Source organism: Arvicola amphibius, chromosome X, assembly GCF_903992535.2.
Source record: "Arvicola amphibius chromosome X, mArvAmp1.2, whole genome shotgun sequence".
Lineage (NCBI taxonomy): Eukaryota > Metazoa > Chordata > Mammalia > Rodentia > Cricetidae > Arvicola > Arvicola amphibius.
The window spans coordinates 135786011-135808205 of NC_052065.1; the positions used below are offsets into that span (position 1 = coordinate 135786011).

Here is a 22195-nt window from a genome sequence, read left to right on the forward strand (position 1 = left end):
CCCGCCTACAAGCTCTCGTGAGGCCCCAAAGGCTCCGCCCGCTGCCGTTTCCCGCCCCGCCCCCAGGCCTCCGGCAGTTGCCTAGGTTTTCAGAGGAAGTGTCGGTTGGCTGCCGCTCACCGACTGCCGCGTCTTTGACTCTTTGGACACACAGGGGTGGTGCTCGGAGGAGCCTTAGCGGGAAGGCTAGGGGTGCTTCTCTAGCCTACGCGGTCATCCCTTGTCTCCGTGGTCAGAGAAGGGGTGGGGCCCAGCCGTTGGGGGAGTACCGGGTGGGGTGCCCCTTGCCCGAACTCCGCCTCCTGCCCCAACTCCGCCCCATTCCCCCTGGGGAGGGGAAGGTGGGTGGGAATTCTGGGCCTTGGCAAAGTCACTGTAGCTTCAGCCGAGCTGCCGGGCGGACGAACACGCCTGTTGCCCCAGGGAGGGGCGTCACAAGGCGGTGGGAGGAGAAGCAGTAAGAGGAGTTGGAGGGGAAGAGACAGCCTCTTTGCTTAAGATCTCTCGAAGCTGACCTCAGGGGCTAAGGTATTATCTAGAGAGGGAAGACTGTTTCCTCCACCTGGGCTGCCTGAAGAGGCCACGACCCTGGAGGATCCTAAGCCAACATCCAGAGGCCCCAGCACCACCCCAGGGGCCTAAAGTCTCAGGGACCACTTCAGGGTTTCCAGTTGCCTAGACAACGAGCCCTGGATCAGAGCAACAGCCCTTCCAGCATCTGCCCGCAACTGCAGCCTTGGGCAGAAAGTGGTACCAGCCCTCAGCCTGCCCACCAGTCCAGGTGACATGCCGGTGCTCTCCACTCCACGGTCCTCGAGGGTGACCACGCTGAAGCGCACAGCTGTGGTTCTGGCACTCACAGCCTATGGAGTCCACAAAATCTACCCTCTAGTACGGCAGTGTCTGACTCCTGCCAGGGGCCCTCAGGTGCCAGCTGGAGAGCCCACGCAAGAGGCCTCTGGGGCCACAGCAGCCAAGGCTGGCATGAACCGGGTATTCCTGCAGCGGCTCCTGGTGCTCCTGAGGCTGCTGTTCCCCCGAGTCTTATGTCGGGAAACAGGGTTGCTGGCCCTGCATTCTACTGCCCTGGTAAGCCGAACTTTCCTGTCTGTGTATGTGGCCCGGCTGGACGGCAGACTGGCCCGCTGCATTGTACGTAAGGACCCACAGGCCTTTAGCTGGCAGCTGCTGCAGTGGCTCCTAATCGCCCTTCCTGCCACTTTCATCAACAGTGCCATCCGCTACCTAGAGGGCCAGCTGGCTCTGTCTTTCCGAAGCCGACTAGTTGCTCATGCCTATAGCCTCTACTTCTCCCAGCAGACTTACTACCGAGTAAGCAACATGGATGGACGGCTTCGAAACCCTGACCAGTCTCTGACAGAGGATGTGGTAGCCTTTGCTGCCTCTATAGCCCACCTCTATTCCAACTTGACCAAGCCACTACTGGACGTGGCCGTGACCTCCTACACTCTACTTCGAGCTGCCCGCTCCAGAGGAGCTGGCACAGCCTGGCCCTCAGCCATTGCTGGCCTGGTGGTGTTCTTAACAGCCAACGTGCTTCGAGCCTTCTCTCCCAAGTTTGGAGAGCTGGTGGCAGAGGAGGCAAGGCGGAAGGGTGAACTGCGCTACATGCACTCTCGAGTGGTGGCCAACTCAGAGGAAATTGCCTTCTATGGGGGCCATGAGGTGGGGCAGATTGAAATGCTGCTTATATAGGAGAGGAGGTGGCTGGGAGACCCTTGGCAGCCAGCTATAAGTCATAGGGAAAGCCTAAGGCCTTCTCAGGCTGATGTTAAAAGCTGTAAACAAGCAGTGGGACAAATTTGGGGTAGATCTTGGATGGCTGTAGTCTTAAGGTGCAGAAATGGAGAAATGGCACCACTGGGTGGGAACTTCCCCGTGCTGGCTGCCTGAAGCCTCTAGGCTACTTCTGCTTCCTTCGAGAAATTGTCTTGGACTTGAAGCTTTGTATTCTAGTGATTTGAGATGACTGGTTCAGCTCACTCCAATATTGCAGTCAACCATTCCTGTAACCAACTGGGAGAAATTAGACTCCTACCATCTGGGAGCAGGGATGGTAGGACACAGCCTGCTACCTAACGTCTCTTGCATCTGTGAGCCCTTTGAAGGCCAGCGTCCAATGGAGCTAGCTGGCTGGGCTGGCTGATATTATGGGCATGACTCAGCCCAAGCAGAGGTTAACAATCAGAGCTCAGCACAGCAGCTGCAGTGGTGTTGGTGCTCAGGGTCAAGGCTGTCAGAGCCCCAGGCATGCCTGGCTAGTGACCGACAGGCTTGGCAAGCAACCTGCTCTCTCTCCCTCCCTCCCTCCTTCCCTCCCTCCCTCCCTCCCTCCCAGGGATAGGGATGCCTGGCCTAGCTTCAGCCACTGCACACTAGGCCTGACGAGCTCCCCCACCACCACTGCCATTGTAGCCGCCCTTCCGCACAGATTCCAGCCACTCTTGTGAGCTGGGATGTGGCCAGGAGAGCCCTCAGACACCAGGAAAGGCTACTTGAGGCCAGTGCAAGCTTCATTCTGTGGCAGCCCCTCCCCTTCCTTATGCCTGTGGTTGCAGCTGCCTCAGGCCTTATTCTGGCAACTAGTTTCGGTTCTCTAGTGCTGGGGGCGGGGGAGGGACACAAGCACCTATTTCATGAAGGTCTCTGTGTTTCCTGGGTCAGGTAGCCACTTGCCCCAGGACCTTGTCAGGTTGGCTGCACAACTTGTAGAGAATCAATCAGGCTTGTCCTTGACTTTTGGAAAGGATCTGTTCCTACCGTCTGCAAAAAGAGGCTTCTCTGGTCCAGGTCAAGTTTCAGATTAGAAGAAAAAGTGCCTCACCCTCACTATAACCCCTCTCCCATTCTCTTCTCCAGAATACTGGGCTCCAGGGGTCTTGGCAAGCAGCCAGGCCTTGGGTGAGGCACTTGGTACAATACCCATAACACCATCAGCCTTAGCTGACAGTTCTCCCAGCTCAAGGCACAAACCTAGATTACCAGGGTGCTTCAAGGTGGTTTACTCGCTTCAGAAGTGAGAGGCTGGATTTAAGGAAAACTGGGCTATATGAGCAGGCCTAGGCAGAACGTGCAAAAGAAAGAGCATGGTATTTAGAAAGACTTCCTCTGGGCTAGCTTCAGGAAATAGCACATTCAACAATAGAGTTCACTTGCTGGGACAACCTTAGTCTGTTTGTTTAAACTATATGAAATGATGGGTCACCATGGGTAGATTGACTGCCTTGGTACAGGCACATGTCCCACTCTAGTAGTCCCACTGACTAATGTACTGTAGATAGGGGCTTAGATTCAAGTCTTCAATTTATTACAGAAGGGAATTAACTGGCTGGCTGGCTGGCAGGCAAACAACAAGGTATTATATTCTTGCTAGAATTTCAGATAGTGCATATGCATGTTACATACACATGTATACAACCTCCTGCTTGAAAAAACAAAGTAAATCTTAAATCAGCTTCTAAATTTATAAGAATCTGGTTATCAGGCTGAGGCAGGAGGATGACTCTGAGTTCATGGACTACATAGTGAGTTTCTGGGCACATAGTGAGGCTGTCTCAAAAATAACAAAAAAGCCAGGCATGGTGGTACATACCTGTAATCCCAGCACTTGGAAAGCAGAGACAGGAAAATTGCCACAAATTTGAGGTTGGCTCTGGTCTACATAAAGAATTCCAGACCAGCCGGGCGGTGGTGGCGCACGCCTTTAATCCCAGCACTTGGGAGGCAGAGGCAGGCAGATCTCTGTGAGTTCGAGACCAGCCTGGTCTACAAGAGCTAGTTCCAGGACAGGCTCCAAAGCCACAGAGAAACCCTGTCTCGAAAAAACCAAAAAAAAAAAAAAAAAAAAAAAAAGAATTCCAGACCAACCAGGGCTATATAATGAAACCCTGTCACAAAAGAAAAAAAACCAAAGTCTGTTTCTCTAGGCCTGGGAATATAGCTCAGTGGTAGAGTGTTCACCTAGCTAGCATGCCCAAGGCTAGAATGGCCTAGGTCTTAAATTCCATCTACCATACCTCAAAACAAAATGAAAATCTGGTTCTCTTAACAGCCCAACCCATTCAGTCCACATTCCTACACTGCTTGCTACCTCCAGGCAATATGAGTTTAGGCAGGGCACATGGTCTCTTTGTTTCTGTGTACTACAATAGATGTGAGAATATACACAATGAAGTGTGTGTCAGTAAAATGGAGAAAGAAGTGAAAACACTTGATGACCAGTGCCCTGCTGGGCATGCGGTGGGAGGCAGAGCAATTTAAAACACCACAGTCATCTTGCCATGAATACTTCCCAATACTTCTAGACTTCTCTGAGGCCTATCTGACTGCAACTGTCACAAGATTTGAGCATATATTCACCTTGTTTTAGTGGGAAAATTCAGTGTAATTTTCTCTCAGCAAAGAGTCCTAGGAAAGTAGCAGGAGCTGGGCGGTAGTGGCACACACCTTTAATCCCAGCACTTGGGAGGCAGAGGCAGGTGGATCTCTGTGAGTTTGAGGTCAGCCTGATCTACAAAGTGAGTTCCAAGATAGTTAGAACTGTTTCACAGAGAAACCCTGTCTCAAACAATGAAAGAAAGAGAGAGAGAGGGAGAGAGAGAGAGAGAGAAGTAGCAGGAAAGGGAGCCTGAGTAGACTAAGACCATTTTGACTGAATTTTATATAATGAATAGATTTATCATTTGCTCTCCCATGCTGGCCTTTGCTTAGTTCAAGGTAGAAAAACTTGCTCATGATTTCTGGAGTAGGGGGGCATTAGGAGGGAGCCCAAAGAAATGGGGTCAGCAGATGAAAGGAAGCTGCCCTCAGGGGCCTGGATCTGCCCAGGCAGGGTACAGAGAGGGAGTGGTGAAAGATCCAACCACAGCAGTAATTGAAAGAGAGGACAGGAGCTGCCCCATAACATCACGCAGTCCCTTATCATCACCCCTATTTGAGACTTGGCACTACCACAAGTATATTCCCCAATCCCTTGGCGTTATGGCCACCAAACAGCATGGTATGTATGTGGGCTGTACTTGAGGACTCACTATTTCCCCCAAGGAGTTGTCCCATGAGTTTTGGATGTCTATTGTCCTTGCAGGTGGAGCTGGCACTACTGCAGAACTCCTATCAAGACCTGGCTTCACAGATCAACCTCATCCTGCTGGAACGCCTATGGTATGTCATGCTGGAACAGTTCCTCATGAAATATGTATGGAGTGCATCCGGCCTGCTAATGGTAGCTGTCCCCATCATTACAGCAACTGGCTATGCAGAGTCAGGTAAGAGCCAAGGATTCAGGGACTAGGGCCCAGAGCTCAGCCAGCCCAATTTCCTCTTCTATGTGGGTGCACTGAGCCTAATGGCCTTGAGATGATCAGAAGTCAGGCATTCCTCTGAGCTTTTAGCTGCCAGGCATGCATCTCATGGTCCTTGGTGCCCAGAAGCCTAGCACAGGACCACAACTTAGGAACTCCACTTTTCCACATGTGCATACCCTTTACCCACCTGTCCTCGGTTTTAATTGGAGATAAGCATAGGGTGGCTTGGGTAAGCCCTTTCATGACCCAGCCTTTGTTATTTCCAACAAATGGTTCTCACAAATGGCAAGGGTAGACAGACGCCTTTGTATGGAGTAGGAAGCCTGCCCTGCCTGTCATTTTGGTGGTGGTCAGGTTGTCTTTATTTCTGTTTGTTCCCTTACTGGTTTGCAGTTTATTCATTCACCTTTCAGAGATTGCCCTTGAAAAGGTGAACATACATTCTTGAAAACCTCCTTAGATTAATTAATAGCTCTCCTCCTCCTGAGCCTTAGACTAATTTACCTGGAGAAGCAACCTCCATGACACCTGTTATTACAACCCAGCCTTAATTTTAGTTTTGTGGGTTTTTTCTCTTTGTTTTGTTTATGTGTTTTGATTTTTGAGAGGTCTCTTATAGCTCAGCCTAACCTTGAACTCAGTATGTAACTGAATATGAGTGTGAATTGTTGATCCTCCTACCCATTTCCTGATTTCTGGGAATTACTAGTGAGTACCAGAACACCTGACTATCATGTGCTTTCATTCTCTATTATGGCTTTGTGTGAAGTATGTAAACTCACCCACATGGATACTGATTTCTCTGCTCAGCATTCCCTTCCTTCAGTCATCCCTCAGAAGTTCACTCTTTCTTTTTGTGGTTTGTTTTGATTTGAAATGGAGTCTCTCTTTATAGCCCAGATGACCCTTGAACTTGGCCATCCTCCTGTCTCGGCCTCCCCTGTGCTGGGATTACACTTAGCCTGGCTAAGCTAAAAAATTCTTTCAGTAAGGGTATCTTCTTTTCTTTTCTTTTCTTTTCTTTTCTTTTCTTTTCTTTTCTTTTCTTTTCTTTTTTGTTTTTGCTTTTTGTTTTTCAAGTCCTGGCTGTCCTGGAACTACCTCTGTAGACCAAGCTGGCCTCAGACTCAGAGATCTGCCTACCTCTGCCTCCTGAATGCTGGGATTAAGGGTGTGTGCCACCACCACCCAGCTTCATGGGGTCTTTTTCACTTAGCTTGTCTGAAAATATCTTTCACTCTTTTTATCTTTTACTCTTATTCCTGAACTAGTTAGGTTAAGCATAAAAATTTAGTGGAAAGTTAATTTATTCCAGTCATTTGACAAAATTTCATTGTCTTCTCCCTTCTTGCAAATTTTCTTTGTGAGTTTAATTATAAATACCATGCATTTTCTCTATAGATACCTTTATCATTTTCTTTCTCTTTTGTATTCCTCAGCTTTAGTAAACTATGTTTAGGTATAGGATTCTGCTTTTCTTGTATCAAACTTGTATTTTCTTCAAATATGCATGGTTTTCTTTTTAAATATTTTTTTTAATTTTATGTATATGTGTGTTTTGCCTCCATGTATGTTTGTGTACCAAGTGCATGCCTGGTGCCTGCAGAAGCCAGAAGAGGGCATCAGATCCCCTAGAACTGGAGTTACAGTTGTAAGCTCCAAACCTAGGTCTTCTGCAAGAGCAATGTCTTAGTCACTGTTCTATTGCTATGAAGAAACACCTTGATCAAGGCAACTTATAAAAGAAAGCATTTAATTGGGGGCTCACTTATAGTTTTAGAAGATGAGTCCATGACCATCATGATGGAGAACATGGCAGCAGACAAGCAGGCATGGTTCTGAACAGTAGCTGAGAACTTATACCTTAGCCACAAATTGGAGGCAGAGAGCCAGAGAGATTGAACCTGTCATGGTGGGCTTTTGAAACTCAAAGCCCACCCTCACCTGTTATGCCCAAGTTTCTGATCCCCAAATGAATTTACAGAGCTGGATTTCTGACGCAAATTACATGAGGGTTTTTTAATAATATTCGAGCTCGAGTTTGGATTATACCTCCACCACACCCACTTCCCTCACCCGCAGTGGGTGAGCAAAGTGCTGCCCTGAACTTGGGGAAGGAGAAAGGGGGCAAACTTTTAAAGGGGATATTCAGGGGAGTTCCAAGTCCTGTCATCTTAGGATTGGGTGAGTACATAAGATAAGGTAGTTTCTGAACCCATTGGTCAGTTTTGGGGCAGAAAACCTAACAAAGAGCCATTAAGACAAGGTATCTTCAAAGACCGGATGCCTCCCAAGAACATCAGGACCTCATTACATTTTATGGCCCTGCTCCCTATCATTTTAATTGGCCATTTTTAGGGTATCTGTTCAAATTTCTGCTATGGCAGCACATTTCTGGAGCCAGGGTCAAGGCTCAGTTATTTACCAGGTGGCCTTTAGGGAAAACGGAATCCCTGTAAAATTAAGGCTTAATTAAATCTTTGGTCTCACACACCCTCCTTAACACATCTCCTCCAAAAGGCCATACATACTTCCTTATTCTTTCCAAAACAGTTTCAACTGAGGACCAAGCATTCAGAAATATGAGCCTATTGGGCCCATGCTTATTCAAACCACCAAAAGCAGCAACTATTCTTAACCACTGAGCCATATTTAGGCTTTTCAGCTTCTCAGTCTTTCTTTTTGCTCACTAATTCTCCAGATCACCTGGTGTTTTTTTTTTTATCATGTCCAACTTGAATTTTTTAAATAATTTAACTATTTCTGGCTACCTTTATATGCTCTCCCAAATACTGCCTCTCTGTATAGGTCACTTGTTTGTGTGATTTCTCTCCCTCCCCTTTATATTGAGCTGGATGAGGGTGGAGATGTGGCAAGTGCTGTTTCAGGTACTTCAAAGAAAGCCTTGAAGGAAGGCACTTTACCACTGGGGATGATTTTAGATAAGCTTTATTTTGCTGTCCTGTAATGGTAGCCCCAGGACTGGAAAAGGGGTGTGGCTGCAGTATCTTGTTTACTCCTCCTGCCAAGCCTAAACTCCAAAGGTCCTAGGATAGTCTGCTTCTAGAAAGCTCTAGCAGCTCTCCTAATGTCTTGGCCACAAAGAATTGTGGACCCCCTTCTTGCATAGCTATTAAATTTGTCTCACTGACAAAGAAAAAGGAGGGCTAATGTCTCAGCTGCCTACTGTAGTTATGTCTTTGAAGACAGTAGAAAGGGAGATATTTAGACTTAGCTCACAACACCCTTAGCGCATTAATTTACCCTCCCCCATTTCCTGGGCCAAACTCCGAAGACATCCATCCTGTTCCCTTTCAGGCTTTTCAGAGCTCTTTGTCAGCTCCAGCAATTAATTCACTTGAGGTTCATATATGTTCTGGTTACCTCTTCCCGCAGCGTTAGCCCCAGAGTCCTCATCCTTCCCAGGGCTTTATTATTTATCCACTTATCCAGCCCTTCATTATTTATCCATCTGCACCCAAGGGCCCATGGAGATGGCTTCCTCCATGTTCCCCACCATCATTTCCAGGTTTCATGTGTAAAAGCCTTGTTCTGAGGCTGGCAAGATAGCTAGCAGGTACAGATGCTTGTCCTGAAAACCTGGAGATTTGATTGGTTTCTGGCGCCCAAACAAAAGTGGAAAGAGGAGAGATGGATGGCTTAGTGGCACTGGCTGCTCTTCCAGAGGACCTGGATTCAATTCCCAGCACCCACATGATGGCTTACAACTGTCTGTAGCTCCTGTTCCATCCAGGGGATCCAACACCCTCACACAGACATAGATGCAGACAAAACATCAATGCACATGAAATAAAAAGAGATAATTTGTTTTTCAAAAAGCAGAAAGAGAAGCCAGGCGGTCGTGGTGCACACCTTTAATCCCAGGACTCAGGAGGCAGAGGCACCCAGATCTCTGTTACACAGAGAAACCCTGTCTTGAAAAACAAAAAAAAAAGGTGGAAAGAGAGCTGAGTGGTGGTGGCACATGCCTTTAATCAAAGCACTGGGGAAACAGAAACAGGTGAATCTCTGTGAGTTCACGGCCAGCTTTGTCAACGGAGTGAGTTCCAGGACAGGTTCCAAAGCTACAAGAAACTCTATCTCAAAAAAAAAAGGTGAAAAGAGAGAACCCATTCTACAAAGTTGTACTCCCACCCACACATGTATGCTGTTATACATGTGTGCCCACATATTACATATACATACACATACTAATATTAATAATAATTTCTTTTTTTTTTTTTTAAAAAAACATTTATTTATTTATTCTGTATACAATATATGCCTGCAGGCCAGAAGAGGGCACCAGGTCTCATTACAGATGGTTGTGAGCCACCATGTGGTTGCCGGGAATTGAACTCAGGACCTTTGGAAGAGCAGGCAATGCTCTTAACCTCTGAGCCATCTCTCCAGCCCCTAATAATAATTTCTTAAAGCCTTACTCTTATGTGGGTCGCAAGGTCATGAAAGTCGAAACTGTCAACTAAGACTTTAAGGGCGTGACTATGGGATGTAAACTGACCAAAAATGCAGCTTTAGACAGGAGTGATTCTTGTAACAAATCAGAGATGTCTGTTGACAGGAGGTTAGAGACTACAGAGTAGGATGTGATGGAGAATGGGGGAGACAGCAAGGTCAGGAGGAGAAAAGTCACACTTAAGAAACAAAGCTCAGCCGGGCGGTGGTGGCGCACGTCTTTAATCCCAGCACTCGAGAGGCAGAGGCAGGTGGATCTCTGAGTTCAAGGCCAGCCTGGTCTGCAAGAGCTAGTTCCAGGACAGGCTCTAGAAACTACAGGGAAACCCTGTCTCGAAAAACCAAAAAAAAAAAAAAAAAGAAACAAAGCTCAGAAAGAGGGATTGATATGGTACCCAACAGAAAGTAGAGGCATTCTAGGTGATAGGAGGTACTTAAGCTAAGAAATGAAACTCGATGCTTGGTGGCTTATTTTTTTCATTATGTGTATGTGGGGGCGAGTATGTACATGTGAGTGCAGATGCCTTTAGAGGCCAGAAGCACTGAATCCCCTGGAGCAGGAATGACAGGTAGTTGGAAGCTACCTGACATGAGTTTTGGGATTCATACTCAGATCCTCTGCTTTTAACCACTGAGTTATCTCTCCATCCAGCTCCTGTTCATTTTCTTTTTCTTTTTCTCTCTCTCTCTCTCTCTCTCTCTCTCTCTCTCTCTCTCTCTCTCTCTCTCTCTCTGTCTCTCTCTCTGTCTCTCTCTCTCTCTCTCTCTCTCTCTCTCTCTCTCTCTCTGTCTCTTTCGTTCTTGTTGTTTGGTTTTGTTTTTTAAACATGATTTCTCTGTAGCTTTGGAGCCTGTCCTGGAACTAGCTCTTGTAGCCCAGGCTGGCCTCAAACTCACAGAGATCCACCTGCCTCTGCCCCCCAAGTGCTGGGATTAAAGGTGTGCACCACCACCACCTGACTTCAGCTCCTTTTCTTAATACATGTTATTGAGATGTGGTGAACAGACCATACGATTCAGCCTTTTAAAAAATATACCTCAGCCGGGCAGTGGTGGATCTCTGTGAGTTCAAGGCCAGCCTGGTTTAAAAGAGCTAGTTCCAAGACAGGCTCCAAAGCTACAGAGTAATCCTGTCTCGAAAAACCAAAAAAAAAAAAAACACCACACACACACACACACCTCAAGTCAAGTGGTGATATATATCGGGTTTTTTTAAACAATTGTGCAGTCATCACCACTATCTAAGTCCAGAACATTTTGATTACCTCTAAAGGAAATTCCATATCCATTATCAGTCACTCCTAATCCTCAATCAATTCCTGGCACCCTCTAATCTGCCTTCTATCTCTATGAATTTGCTTATTCCAGACATCACATAAAAATGGAATCATATGATATATGACCTTTGCTGTCTGCCTTCTTTCAGTGAGCATAATTGTTTCAAGGTTCATCTATGTTGGAAGTGAACCAGTCCTTCGTTCCCTCTTATGACTGACTAATATTTCATTGTACACATATACCACAATTTCTTCTCTCTCTGTTCTTTTGAGACAGACATGTGCCATCACATCTGGCCTATTATAATTGTTTTTTAACTATATATTCATTGTGTGTAGCAAAAATTTCATAAAGACATGTTTGCTTGTTTGTTTTTCTTTTTTTCTTTCTTTTTTGTTTGTTTTTCAAGACAGGTTTTCTGTGTGTAGCTTTGGTGCCTGTCCTGGAACTCACTCTGCAACCCAGGCTGGCTTTGAACTCACAAAGATCTACCTGTTTCAGTCTCCTGAGTGCTGGGATTACAGGCATGCACCACCACTGCCTGGCTTTGTTTGTTTTTTTTAAGACAGGGTCTGACTATGTAGCTCTGGCTGTCCTAGAACTCACTATATAGACCAGGTTGGCCTCTACCTTCCAAATGCTAGGATAAAAGGCATGCACCACTACTATGTTCATCTTTCTTTCTTATTTTGTTTGTTTGGTTTTTCGAGACAGGGTTTTTCTGGGTAGGTTTGGAGCCTGTCCTGGAACTCACTCTGTAGACCAGGCTGGCCTCAAACTCAGAAATCTGCCTGCCTCTGCCTCCCGAGTGCTGGGATTAAAGGAGGTGTGAGCTATCACTGCGCAGCTACACTCAGCTTAGTATGATGATCTCCAGTTCTATCCATTTTCTTTATGGCTGAATAAAACTCCATTGTGTATATGTATCACATTTTCATTATCTATTCATCTATTGATGGACATCTAGACTGGTTGCATTTCTTTGCTATTGTGAATAGCACAGCAATAAACATGGATGTGAAAGTATTTAGAGTCCTTTAGGTGTTTGTCCAGGAATGGTACAGATAGGTCATATGGAAGTTCTATTTTCAGTTTTTTGAGGATCCTGCACAGTGATTGACATAGCAGCTCTGCCCATTTACATTCCTGCACAAAAAAAGAAAAGAGGTTCACCTTTCCATACATCTTTCCAGCATTTCTTATTATTCCTTTTTTTATTTATTTTTGGTTTTTGAATTTGCACTGTAGACCAGGCCTATATCCCTAGGTCCTATAGTAATTCACTGTTTAGCTTTGTAAGGAACTGCCAAGTGCTTTTCCATTTTATCTCCTCCCAGACATGGGTGGGGGTCCCACTTCTCGCCTGACCAATGTCTGCTCTTACCTCCCTTTGTTCCAGCTTCCCTGATTAGGATGACATTCATTCATTCATTCATTCATTCATTCATTTATTATGGTAGTAAGATGAGAAAGTACACATGTTACTACACACCCACACATAGAGAGGTCAGAAGATAACTTTTGGGAGTTAGTTCCCATACAGATCCTGGAGATCAAACTCAGGTCATCAAGCTTGGTGGCAAGCACCTTTACCAGCTGAGCCACCTCATCAACCCACCTTATTGCTCTTTATGTATCTTTGATTTTTTTGAGAAAATGTTTCACACTATATAGCTCAGGTTGGCCCTGAACTTGTGGCAATCCTCTTCCCTCAGCCTTCAGAGAACTGAGATTATAGGAGTGACTACCACACCTGGCATATATAGCTTTGTGAACTCAAGATCCTCCTGCCTCCACAACCCAGATGCTAAGTTGCTCTGGGCTAAGAAAAGTTTTAGAGGACTATACCTTTACTAGCCATGTGGTTTACAAGTATTCTTTCCCAGTCTGTATGTTGCCTTTGCCCTTTGCTGATGATGTCCCACAGTGCTCAGAAGTATTTATTTTGAAGTTCAGGTTGATCTGCTTTTCTTTTATTGCTTGTGTTTCTAGTCTCATAGCCAAGAAATAAAATCCAAGAGCAAGTTTTACCCATTTTCTCCTTTGAGTCAGTTTTCATTTATGCTGTGAGAACGTATATGTGTGCATCTATTCCATCTGCCTGTTATAACATGGTATGCACAATGCTTATCTTTCCATGGTGGGCCTTGACTTTCCACTGTCTGTTCTGCCCCCAACCTTGGCTTGTAGACTCAGAAGCCATGAAGAAGGCAGCCTTAGAAATGAAGGAGGAGGAGCTGGTCAGTGAGCGCACAGAAGCCTTCACCATTGCCCGAAACCTCCTCACAGCTGCTGCAGATGCCACTGAGAGGATCATGTCATCCTACAAGGAGGTAACCCCAGTGCAGCTCCCACCCTGCCCACTTTCCCATTCCCAAACTGGTTGGGGTTGAGCCCATGTCACCCTCCTTATAGGTGACAGAGCTGGCTGGATACACAGCCAGGGTGTACGAGATGTTCCAGGTTTTTGAAGATGTCCAACACTGTCGTTTTAAGAGGACTGGGGATCTAGAGGAGGCTCAGGCTAGGCCTGGGGCCATGGTACGGTCTGGTGTCCGTGTAGAGGGGCCCCTGAAGATTCAAGGTAAGGTACCCTCTGTGTAAAGTGCTTCCTCTGCCTTCCTATCCATTGCTTTCTCTTCACATTACCACCCCAACACTCAAGCAGCCCTGTATACCCTGTCTCATCCACTTAGCACTCATTGCCAGAAAGGTCATTGAAGACTAAGTCACTTGGGAGGGGACTGGCCCAGCAGTCTGCCTTCTCCAGCCACTGACTACCGGTTCAGTTGCTGACACACCCTCCCAAGTGTGTTGGTTTGGATTACTAATTAAGACAGAGGGGGGTTCTGGACTCTCAATGCTGGATATTGTGCACCCACACAAGGCAAACAGATAAATCAAGGCAGTGAGTGAGGGACAAGGGTGTAGTTCAGTGTTAGAGTACTTGCCTAACATGTATGAGACCTTGGGTTCATTTCCCAACATTGCAATAAAAAAGGGCATTGCATGGCTAGGAATATAGCTCCATTAGTGTTTACCTAGCATACACAAGGCCCTCAGTTCAATCCCTACTGCCACATAAAGCACACATGATGGTGTCAAGGTCAGCATTCTGTCTAAAATTAAATAAATGAATGAGTAAATAAATAAAATATTTACATTCATAAGTGAGGGCTAATGCCTGTAATCCCAGTACTTGGGAGATTGAGGCAGGATTGCTGCATATTCAAGGCCAGTGAGGGCTATAGTATAAGACCCTGTTCCAAAAAGAAACAAAAGAAAAAGAAAGTCAAGGCAAAGCACAAGCACAAAAGAAAGTCCACCCAGCTGCCAGTTCACAGGAGTCAGGGCACTGCAGCAGAGGAGCCCAGGCATTGAAGCTGATCTTACAATATTGCCAAGAGAGGTTGTCACAGGGCAAGACTACCCACTCAAGCTGGGCAGTGGAGGCAGAGGCAGGAGGATCTCTGTGAGTTCAAGGCCATCCTGGTCAACAAGAGCTAGTTCCAGGACAGGCTCCAAAGCTACAGAGAAACCCTGTCTCGAAAAACAAGCAAAAAAGAAAGAGAGAGAGAAAGAGAGAGAGAGAGAGAGAGAGAAAAGAAAAAACTACCCACTCAATGCCTTGGGTTCCAGAGGACCAAAAGGAGGCAACTGAGGGCATACTACTTGACTCTGCGGTTATTAACTTGTTGGAAAACCTCTGTTTTTCCATGGGCCCCGGATCACACCATTCTATTTAAGAACCGAAGGCCTACTACTGAGGTAGATTAACCTGTGCCAAGGGAGAAGGGGTGAGCATCAAGGCATAGGAAAGTAGAAAAATGCTGTGTTCCTATCCTCCCATGTTCTCTACAGGCCAAGTGGTGGATGTGGAGCAGGGGATCATCTGTGAGAACATCCCTATCATCACACCCACAGGAGAGGTGGTGGTGGCCAGCCTCAACATCAGGGTAGGTCAAGTGGAGGAGCATACCCAACCTGAAGTACTAACCAGTCTAAGCCAAGTAGCTGGGGACAGGTTATCTGACCACCTGCATCTGTGAACTGTAGCCCTTGGCATCTTGCTTAGCTGTCAGTGGTGGTGTTGTCCTCAGGTCTGCGTGGAAGATGGGCCAAGGTCAAGCTGAGAGACCAACAAGACTCTGACCTTGAGTTCTGAAGCAATAGCAGGGGGAGTGCTGATAAAAGACACTAACAATTACCAGAATTGTCCAAGGGTTACCAAAGTGTTTCTGGTTTGATCATTTGCTCTTCCCACAAGGCTTCCCTGAACTCTGAGCTATTAGAAACCAAAGATAAATCAGAGAGTGGGCTGCCCTCAGAAATTACCCACTTCTTGGTATGGTGGTGTACACCTTTAATTCCAGCACTCAGAAGGCAGAGGCAGGAGGATCTCTGTGAGTTTGAGGCCAGGAGTTTTTAGACAGGTGGTGGTGGCATATACCTTTAATCCTAGCACTCAGGAGGCAGAGGCAGGCAGATCTCTGTGAGTTCAAGGCCAGCCTGGTCTACAGAGTGAGTTCCAGGAAAGGCTCCAAAGCTACAGAGAAACCTTGTCTTGAAAAACAAAAAAATAAAAAATAAAATAAATAAAATAAAAATAAGAGCCACCAAAGGATGATAATCATTTCATGAGAGGAAGCCGAGTAAAGTTTTTCCTCAAAGCATAGGTAGGCACAACTGGAGTTAGGGGCTGAGAGACAAAAGGACCTGGGCCTGCCTTGTCCCAACAAGGGAGGAAGCTGGAAAGATGCAAGACGAAGTGGAATATCAGCTCTTGGCCTTCACTGAGGGGTTGTGCCTGAAGAAGAAGAGCAAGATCCTAGAAAGCCAGTTGAGGCAGTGTACAGAATATGTCTCCTCTGTAAACAGTTAAACATAATGGTATAGTCCCTGGTGGACCCAAAGTAGGTAGTTTCCTGGTTTGCCCAAAAATCCAAGATGCAGCAGCCTGGGTTGAGATTGCACCTGGGTTGAGAACAAAGATGCCAAGGAATCTGGTGGAAGAGTGGGGCAGGGGCCCTGAGGGAGCCTGAAACCCTCTTGCCACTCCTGTCCTTCAGAATCAACTGCCTATGCTGGTGAGTGTCCTGGGGCCTAAACAAGCCCCTGGACTGAGCAGCATTATCACCAGAAATGGACTCCTTCCGTATTCTGGAGGCCAGAAGTCTAGCTTCAAGGGGTAAGATGGTTCCTTCTTGGAGAGAATGTGCACCCCAGGCCTTGCTTGACTTCTGGTTTAGACAGTCCTTAATATTCCGGGGTTTCTGCTCTATCTCCCTACTCTCTGCCTTTATCCTCACACACATACACACCCCTCTGTGTGTGTCTATTTGAATCTTTTGTAAAGACTCCAGCCATGTTGGATTTAGCACACTCCCCTCCAGTGTGCCTTAATGTCCATTTAGCTAATTTCATGTGCAATGCAGTTTCCACTCTGAGACAGTAGGACATAGGACTTCAGATAAACCAGGGTGCACAGGTCAACCTATCACATTGCTCAAGGTAAATCAAAGGCCGGAACCTGGATCCTCCTGGGAGCCTTTGTGCTTCAACACCCTTATCACTTGAAGATAAGGAAATGCCCACACTGAAAGAAGGAAGGGACTGAGGATGGTAGTGCTGGGGATGGCCATGCCACGTTTGCTGTGGAGTGCTGTGTTTCCTTTGTGACCCAGTCTCTCTGCCTAGCTAGCAGTGGCACTAAATGAACTAACCCCTCCTTCCTGCCACAGCTGCCAGAACTCCATTGCTCAGCTATTCTGGGGTCTAAAGGCCAATAAGACCCCTGTGTTTGGCTTGTGCTATCCAGCATGTTAGGGCCTTAGGGGACAGAACCAAGTCTTGTCCATTCCCTATATGCTAGACCTGGCATTCAACTGAGGCCCTGCATACTGGACCCCATCTCTGTTGCCTTATAGTCACTTGCCAAGAAATCAAGAATGGGCTTGGTGGCTGGGGTTGGTGGCTCGCGCCTTTAATCCCAGCACTTGGGAGGCGGAGACAGATGGATCTCAGTGAGTTCTAGGCCAGCCTGAGCTACAGAGTGAGTTCCTGGACAGGCTCCAAAGCTTCAGAGACACCCTGTCTCAACAACAACAACAACAAAAAAGAATGGGCTTGGTGACACACACTTAAAATCCTTGTCCTTGGGATTCTAAAGCAGGAAGACTGAGTTCCAGACCAGCCTAGGCAACAGCAAGACCCTCCCACCTGCCAGCCCTGTATAGTAAAGGAAGCTAGCTTGCTTGCTTTTCTTCATTCCTATCTTACTCGCTTCCTTCCTTCCTTTCTTTTTTGAGACAGGATCTGGTGTTGTTCAAGTTGGCCTTGAACTTATTATGTAGCCAAGGATTTAAGTTGAATTGAACTTGAACTTATGATCTTCCCATTTCTATCTTTCAAGTTCTGGTATTACAAGCATACATGGTTTATATGGTACTGAAGATTGAACCCATGGTCTGTGTATGCTCAGCAAGCACCCTGCCAACTGAGCTGCGTCCTCATCCCAGATGAAGAAAGTTTTATGAGACTGGGAAAGGAGGCCACAGTGATTCCGGGTATGGGGAAAGAGACTGAAGCTCTGGATGCCATGCCCTGATTCTTCCACAGGTGGAAGAAGGCATGCACTTGCTCATCACAGGCCCCAATGGCTGCGGCAAGAGCTCGCTGTTCCGAATCCTGGGTGGACTCTGGCCCACATACAGTGGTGTACTCTATAAGCCCCCACCCCAGCGCATGTTCTATATCCCTCAGAGGTGAGTTAACCCATTTTCTGTGTCTTCCCCCACCTTTTCCCATCTGTGCAGTGGGAGAGTACACTTCTCAGGAGAGGATGCTAAGATATTACACCAGATCCCAATAGTCATCTATCTAGTCCTGTCCATTTCAGATTGGGATGGTGGGTCTTACACTCCTGTCCACAAATAAGGATGATACACATACTCGTATCCATGCACACATGTGAGTATATGGACATGTTAGCTGGGCAAGTGCCTGGGTGTGGTATGTCAGCAGTTGAAAAGCTCTGTGGCCAGGGCCACTCTGGACGCACAGAACTACTGGGAATCAGGGCTACCTTGCCCCAGTGGACATGCAGTTTTCCCACAGGCCATACATGTCTGTGGGCTCCCTGCGCGACCAAGTGATCTATCCCGATTCTGCGGAGGATATGCGGAGGAAGGGCTGTTCGGAGCAGCAGCTGGAAGCCATCTTGGGCATCGTACATCTTCGCCACATCCTGCAGCGGGAGGGAGGTAGGGACAGGGCATGGGGTTACACGCCAGTCACCCTTTGTCCTGAGACTTGAATGGGGAACCTGTTGCCAACCTACCTCTGGCCTCTTCCCCTAATCCCAGGGGACAAGAGTTACCTCAGCATCTAGGAATTCAAAGTGCCTGCCAGGGAGGAAGGGTAAACAGGTTGCTTGGGTGCCAAAAAAGGAGATTTGTAGCAGAGCACTTGCCTCATTGGCTACCTAGAGACCCTCTGTCAAAGAAAAAGAACAACAACAACAGCCTAGGACCTAGGATGGTTACCTTGCTGGGGAGCTAGATGGCAATAGGACAGGCTGCAACTGGGGCTTGGGATACAAAGATATTGGCTGCCTCTGTGAGGTACTGGAAGCTCTGAGGCTTTAAGTAACCAACTAACAGAGAAGTTTTCCATTTGAGCAAGCTGACCCTTCTGTGGGTAGAGTAAGATAACCAGCCAGGTATATGCTTCCTTGCACGGAGGCTTGGGATGTAAGTGGACAGCAGAATCAAAGGGTGACTTTGAGGAAAGCCCCAAGAGGGAGGGACAAATGGCAAGAGAAAGTGTTTTTGAGAAGAGAAAGCTTATTGAGGGACATCTCCTATAGTGCCCTGTGGTTGCCTTGAATGACTACTACCTGTGACCAAGTATCGCAACATCTTAGGATTGAATTCAACTCTGAATAACAGTACCATGCTAATCCCCATAGGCTGTAGGATGGAGGAAGTGGTGACTGACAAAGACGAAGGATACTTACGTTGGTAGTACATGTATGACAGTGGCTAGAATTAGCACCTTGGTTACCCTTCACAAGAGGAAAAAGCTAAAATGTTCCATATGCCCTAAGGAAACATAGGATGGATGACAGGAGAGGAGATGTCACTTCTACCACACAGTCCTGCCACATCACCCTCCTCACATGCTCACTCAGTCCTCTATGCCAGCTTAGTGGCATTAGGCCATGAGTTGTGGCCCAATTCTTCTAGTGAGGGGCCTCTGTTCTGAGGAGAATACTCTAACATCTCTGGGGCTCTTTGCCCTCAACATCTGCTGCCTGCTGAGGCAGTGTTGGCAGGTTTTTTATTGGCAACCTATTAGGTGTCCTGGGGCTGCCATGACTAAGTACCACAGAGTCACAGGCTTCAACAGAGACCTTTGTTTTCTGGCATTCTGGAGATATATTTGGGTGTGGCAAAGCCAGCTCCTACAGAGACTATGAGGAAGGACACAACAAGAGACTCTGCTCAGCTGATAGCCAGCCAACTTCTTACTGTGTATCTTCACATCATCTTTCCTCTGTACATGTCTCTGTGTTTAGATGTCCGTTTTCTATAAAGGCAACAGTCACACTGGGTTAGGATCCACCCTCTTGACCTCAACCTGAGCACAGTTGAAAAGACCCTCTCTCCAAATCCTGCTGGGGAGACAGTACTTATTCCAGATAGTTCAATTATTAGCATTATAGGCAGATGAGTACACAGAGCAGAAGTCTGCAGGTGGACAAGTTCAGCTAGGATCAAATGTGCCCTGGCTTTCCATCAGCCTCATGCAACCCTGCTCCTACCCTGACTCCCACTGGGTACATGTGAATTGAGCTGAGCCCCTTACCTCCTGCCCAGGTTGGGAGGCTGTGTGTGACTGGAAGGATGTCCTGTCTGGAGGTGAGAAACAGAGGATCGGCATGGCCCGCATGTTCTACCACAGGTGAGCACTACAGTGCCTTTCGTGGACATTCAGTGATTTGGAACCAGGAGAGGGAAAATGGGTGCTCCCAGTAGGAGGAAGATAACTGCATGGAGGAGCCTTGCCCCTCCTCCCAGTACAGCAGGGCCACGGTTCACAAGTGACTGGCCACAGGCAGGAAGCTGGACATTGGTGGGTAATCCACAGCTTTTCTCTTCACCCATTCCCACCCTAAGGCCAAAGTACGCCCTCCTGGATGAGTGCACTAGTGCTGTGAGCATTGACGTGGAAGGCAAGATCTTCCAAGCAGCCAAAGATGCTGGTATCGCCCTACTGTCCATCACCCATCGGCCCTCCCTATGGTAGGTGTGCTTGGAGTTATGGGTGGGGCTGCCTGCCACCTGAGCTGGGAAGCAGCTGTGACAGCCATCCATCTCTCCTGTTCAGGAAGTACCACACACACTTGCTGCAGTTTGATGGGGAGGGAGGATGGAAGTTTGAGAAGCTGGACTCTGCAACCCGCCTAAGCCTGACTGAGGAGAAGCAGCGCCTGGAGCAGCAGCTGGCAGGCATCCCCAAGATGCAGGGGCGCCTTCAGGAGCTCCGCCAAATCCTTGGCGAGGCTGCAACCCCAGTTCAGCCCCTGGTCCCAGGTGTCCCCACTTGACTGGGGACCTTGTCCCCAGTCCCCACCCTTCTTCAGGCTCTCGGATCACATGAAGGAAACTGCAGTTCCCACCCTCCTCTCACTGCCCTGCATGCCTTCCCCGTCCCAAGCCTCCTAGCCAATTGCCTGCCTTCCCTGAAGACCCCACTCTTGAGCAAGTCTATATGAATGAGGACACTCTGATTCTTCCTGCCCCCATCTCACCTTCACCATGAAGTTTGCTCCATGAACTGTGCCATGTTAGGGCAATGTGTCCTTTACTTTTCTCTAGGAAGGGGTGGAGCGTTTGGAAGACCCCAGTTCTGACCCTACACCAGTATGCCTGAGCCATAGGAAGTAAACAGGAGCTGTCCCCCTTACTGCCGGCAGCCAGAATGTGTGGCAAGTCTGGTAGTTGTGGACCACATCCCTCCTGAAACCCAAGTCCTCATTGTTCCTTTAATCCATCCCTTTGTTGTCATCCCCTAGGGTGGACAGCCAAAGCCCCTGTCCCACAGGACACTCCTCCCAGCCATGGAAACAGCCGAATGGGACATAGGATCAGACAGGGCCCAAAGCATGCCCTTCCCCATGGTAACCCCCAGAAGGGCATAGTGTTCCTTCTGAGCCATGAGAAGAATGGAGCCCTGGCCTTCCCACTCCTCCGCCTTCTACAACCTAATTTATTGAACTCCCAGTTTATAGCTGTCTGAATTGCCAACGTGAGCGCCCTGCCAGCACAGGAGGTGACTGGGTGGTTCCTTCAGTCTGCCCAGCCTCTGGTGCCAAACCTGACCCCTCACCAGCCTATACTGCCAGTTGCCACTGGGGGTGCCCTCTGCCGGCTAGGCAGGAGTGAGGGCACAGTGTTCCCAGCTCAGTGCCAAAGATGGGTCATAGGAGGTGCTGTGTCTGTTAAGCCGGCCCTCAACAAGTGGGATACCCCCCCACTGCCGCTGTGTGCCTTTCCTGGGCCCTCAGCCCTCTGACTGGGTGCCCCCTCAGTCCTCTCAAGTAAAAACCTCTGGAAAGTACACTCCTGCCTCCTGGACTTGGTGTCTGGTAAAAGTTCTAAGGGAGTAAGCTGGGCATGGTGGTGTATACCTTAACCCTATACTTGGAAATTAGAGGCAGGTGGATTTCTGAGTTCAAGGCCAGCCAGGTCCACATAACGAGTTCCAGGACAGCCAGGGTTACATAGTGAGATCCTGTCTCAAGAAACAAGCCCCAGCCTTCAGGAGACAAAGGCATACAGATCTCTGTAAATTGAAGGCCAGCCTGGTCTAAGGAAGAGAGTTCCAGGACAGTCAGGGCTGTTACACAGATAAACCCTGTCTCAATACCCACTCCGCCCCCCCAACACACAAAAACCCAAAAACTTCTGGGGAGAGATCAGAATGTTGGCTTGAGAAAATGGGAGACCTGATCCCAAACATGGGCCCCAGTAAGAAACTGGTCAGCTGCTAATCCCATGGGGCACAAAGACAAGACATAAGTGCCAAAAGCTGATTCACTCGGTATTCTCTGC

The 22195-nt window shown here is 47.7% G+C and overlaps 2 protein-coding genes across 3 annotated transcripts in view; one reads left to right on the top strand and one right to left on the bottom strand.

Annotated features, from left to right (window-relative positions):
• Bcap31 (B cell receptor associated protein 31) overlaps positions 1 to 259 on the bottom strand; it is a 38557-nt gene extending 38298 nt beyond the window's left edge. Inside the window, exon 1 of the mRNA XM_038316197.1 lies at positions 121 to 259. The gene's annotated coding sequence lies outside the window, so the exon portion shown is untranslated. The remainder of the gene's footprint in view (positions 1 to 120) is intronic.
• On the top strand, positions 122 to 21701 carry Abcd1 (ATP binding cassette subfamily D member 1). 2 transcript variants are annotated; one of them, XM_038316194.2, is made up of 10 exons: positions 122 to 1686; positions 5105 to 5285; positions 13269 to 13411; positions 13494 to 13662; positions 14940 to 15034; positions 17697 to 17842; positions 18195 to 18340; positions 19958 to 20042; positions 20258 to 20383; positions 20469 to 21701. In XM_038316194.2, exons 1-10 carry the CDS (start codon positions 787 to 789, stop codon positions 20686 to 20688), a joined length of 2211 nt encoding a protein of 736 aa, XP_038172122.1. In that variant the 5' UTR covers positions 122 to 786; the 3' UTR covers positions 20689 to 21701. The 2 variants fall into 2 exon arrangements, with proteins under 2 accessions (XP_038172122.1, XP_038172123.1); XM_038316195.2 differs by having other exon boundaries at positions 282 to 1089.
• Positions 21702 to 22195: the final 494 nt, after the last annotated feature.

Coding starts and splice junctions, on each gene's coding strand:
- Abcd1 (XM_038316194.2), top strand. CDS start 787: ATGCCGGTGCTCTCCACTCCACGGTCCTCGAGGGTGACCACGCTGAAG. Junction 13,412..13,493: donor TCATGTCATCCTACAAGGAG/GTAACCCCAGTG, acceptor CCCTCCTTATAG/GTGACAGAGCTGGCTGGATA. Junction 17,843..18,194: donor ATGTTCTATATCCCTCAGAG/GTGAGTTAACCC, acceptor GTTTTCCCACAG/GCCATACATGTCTGTGGGCT.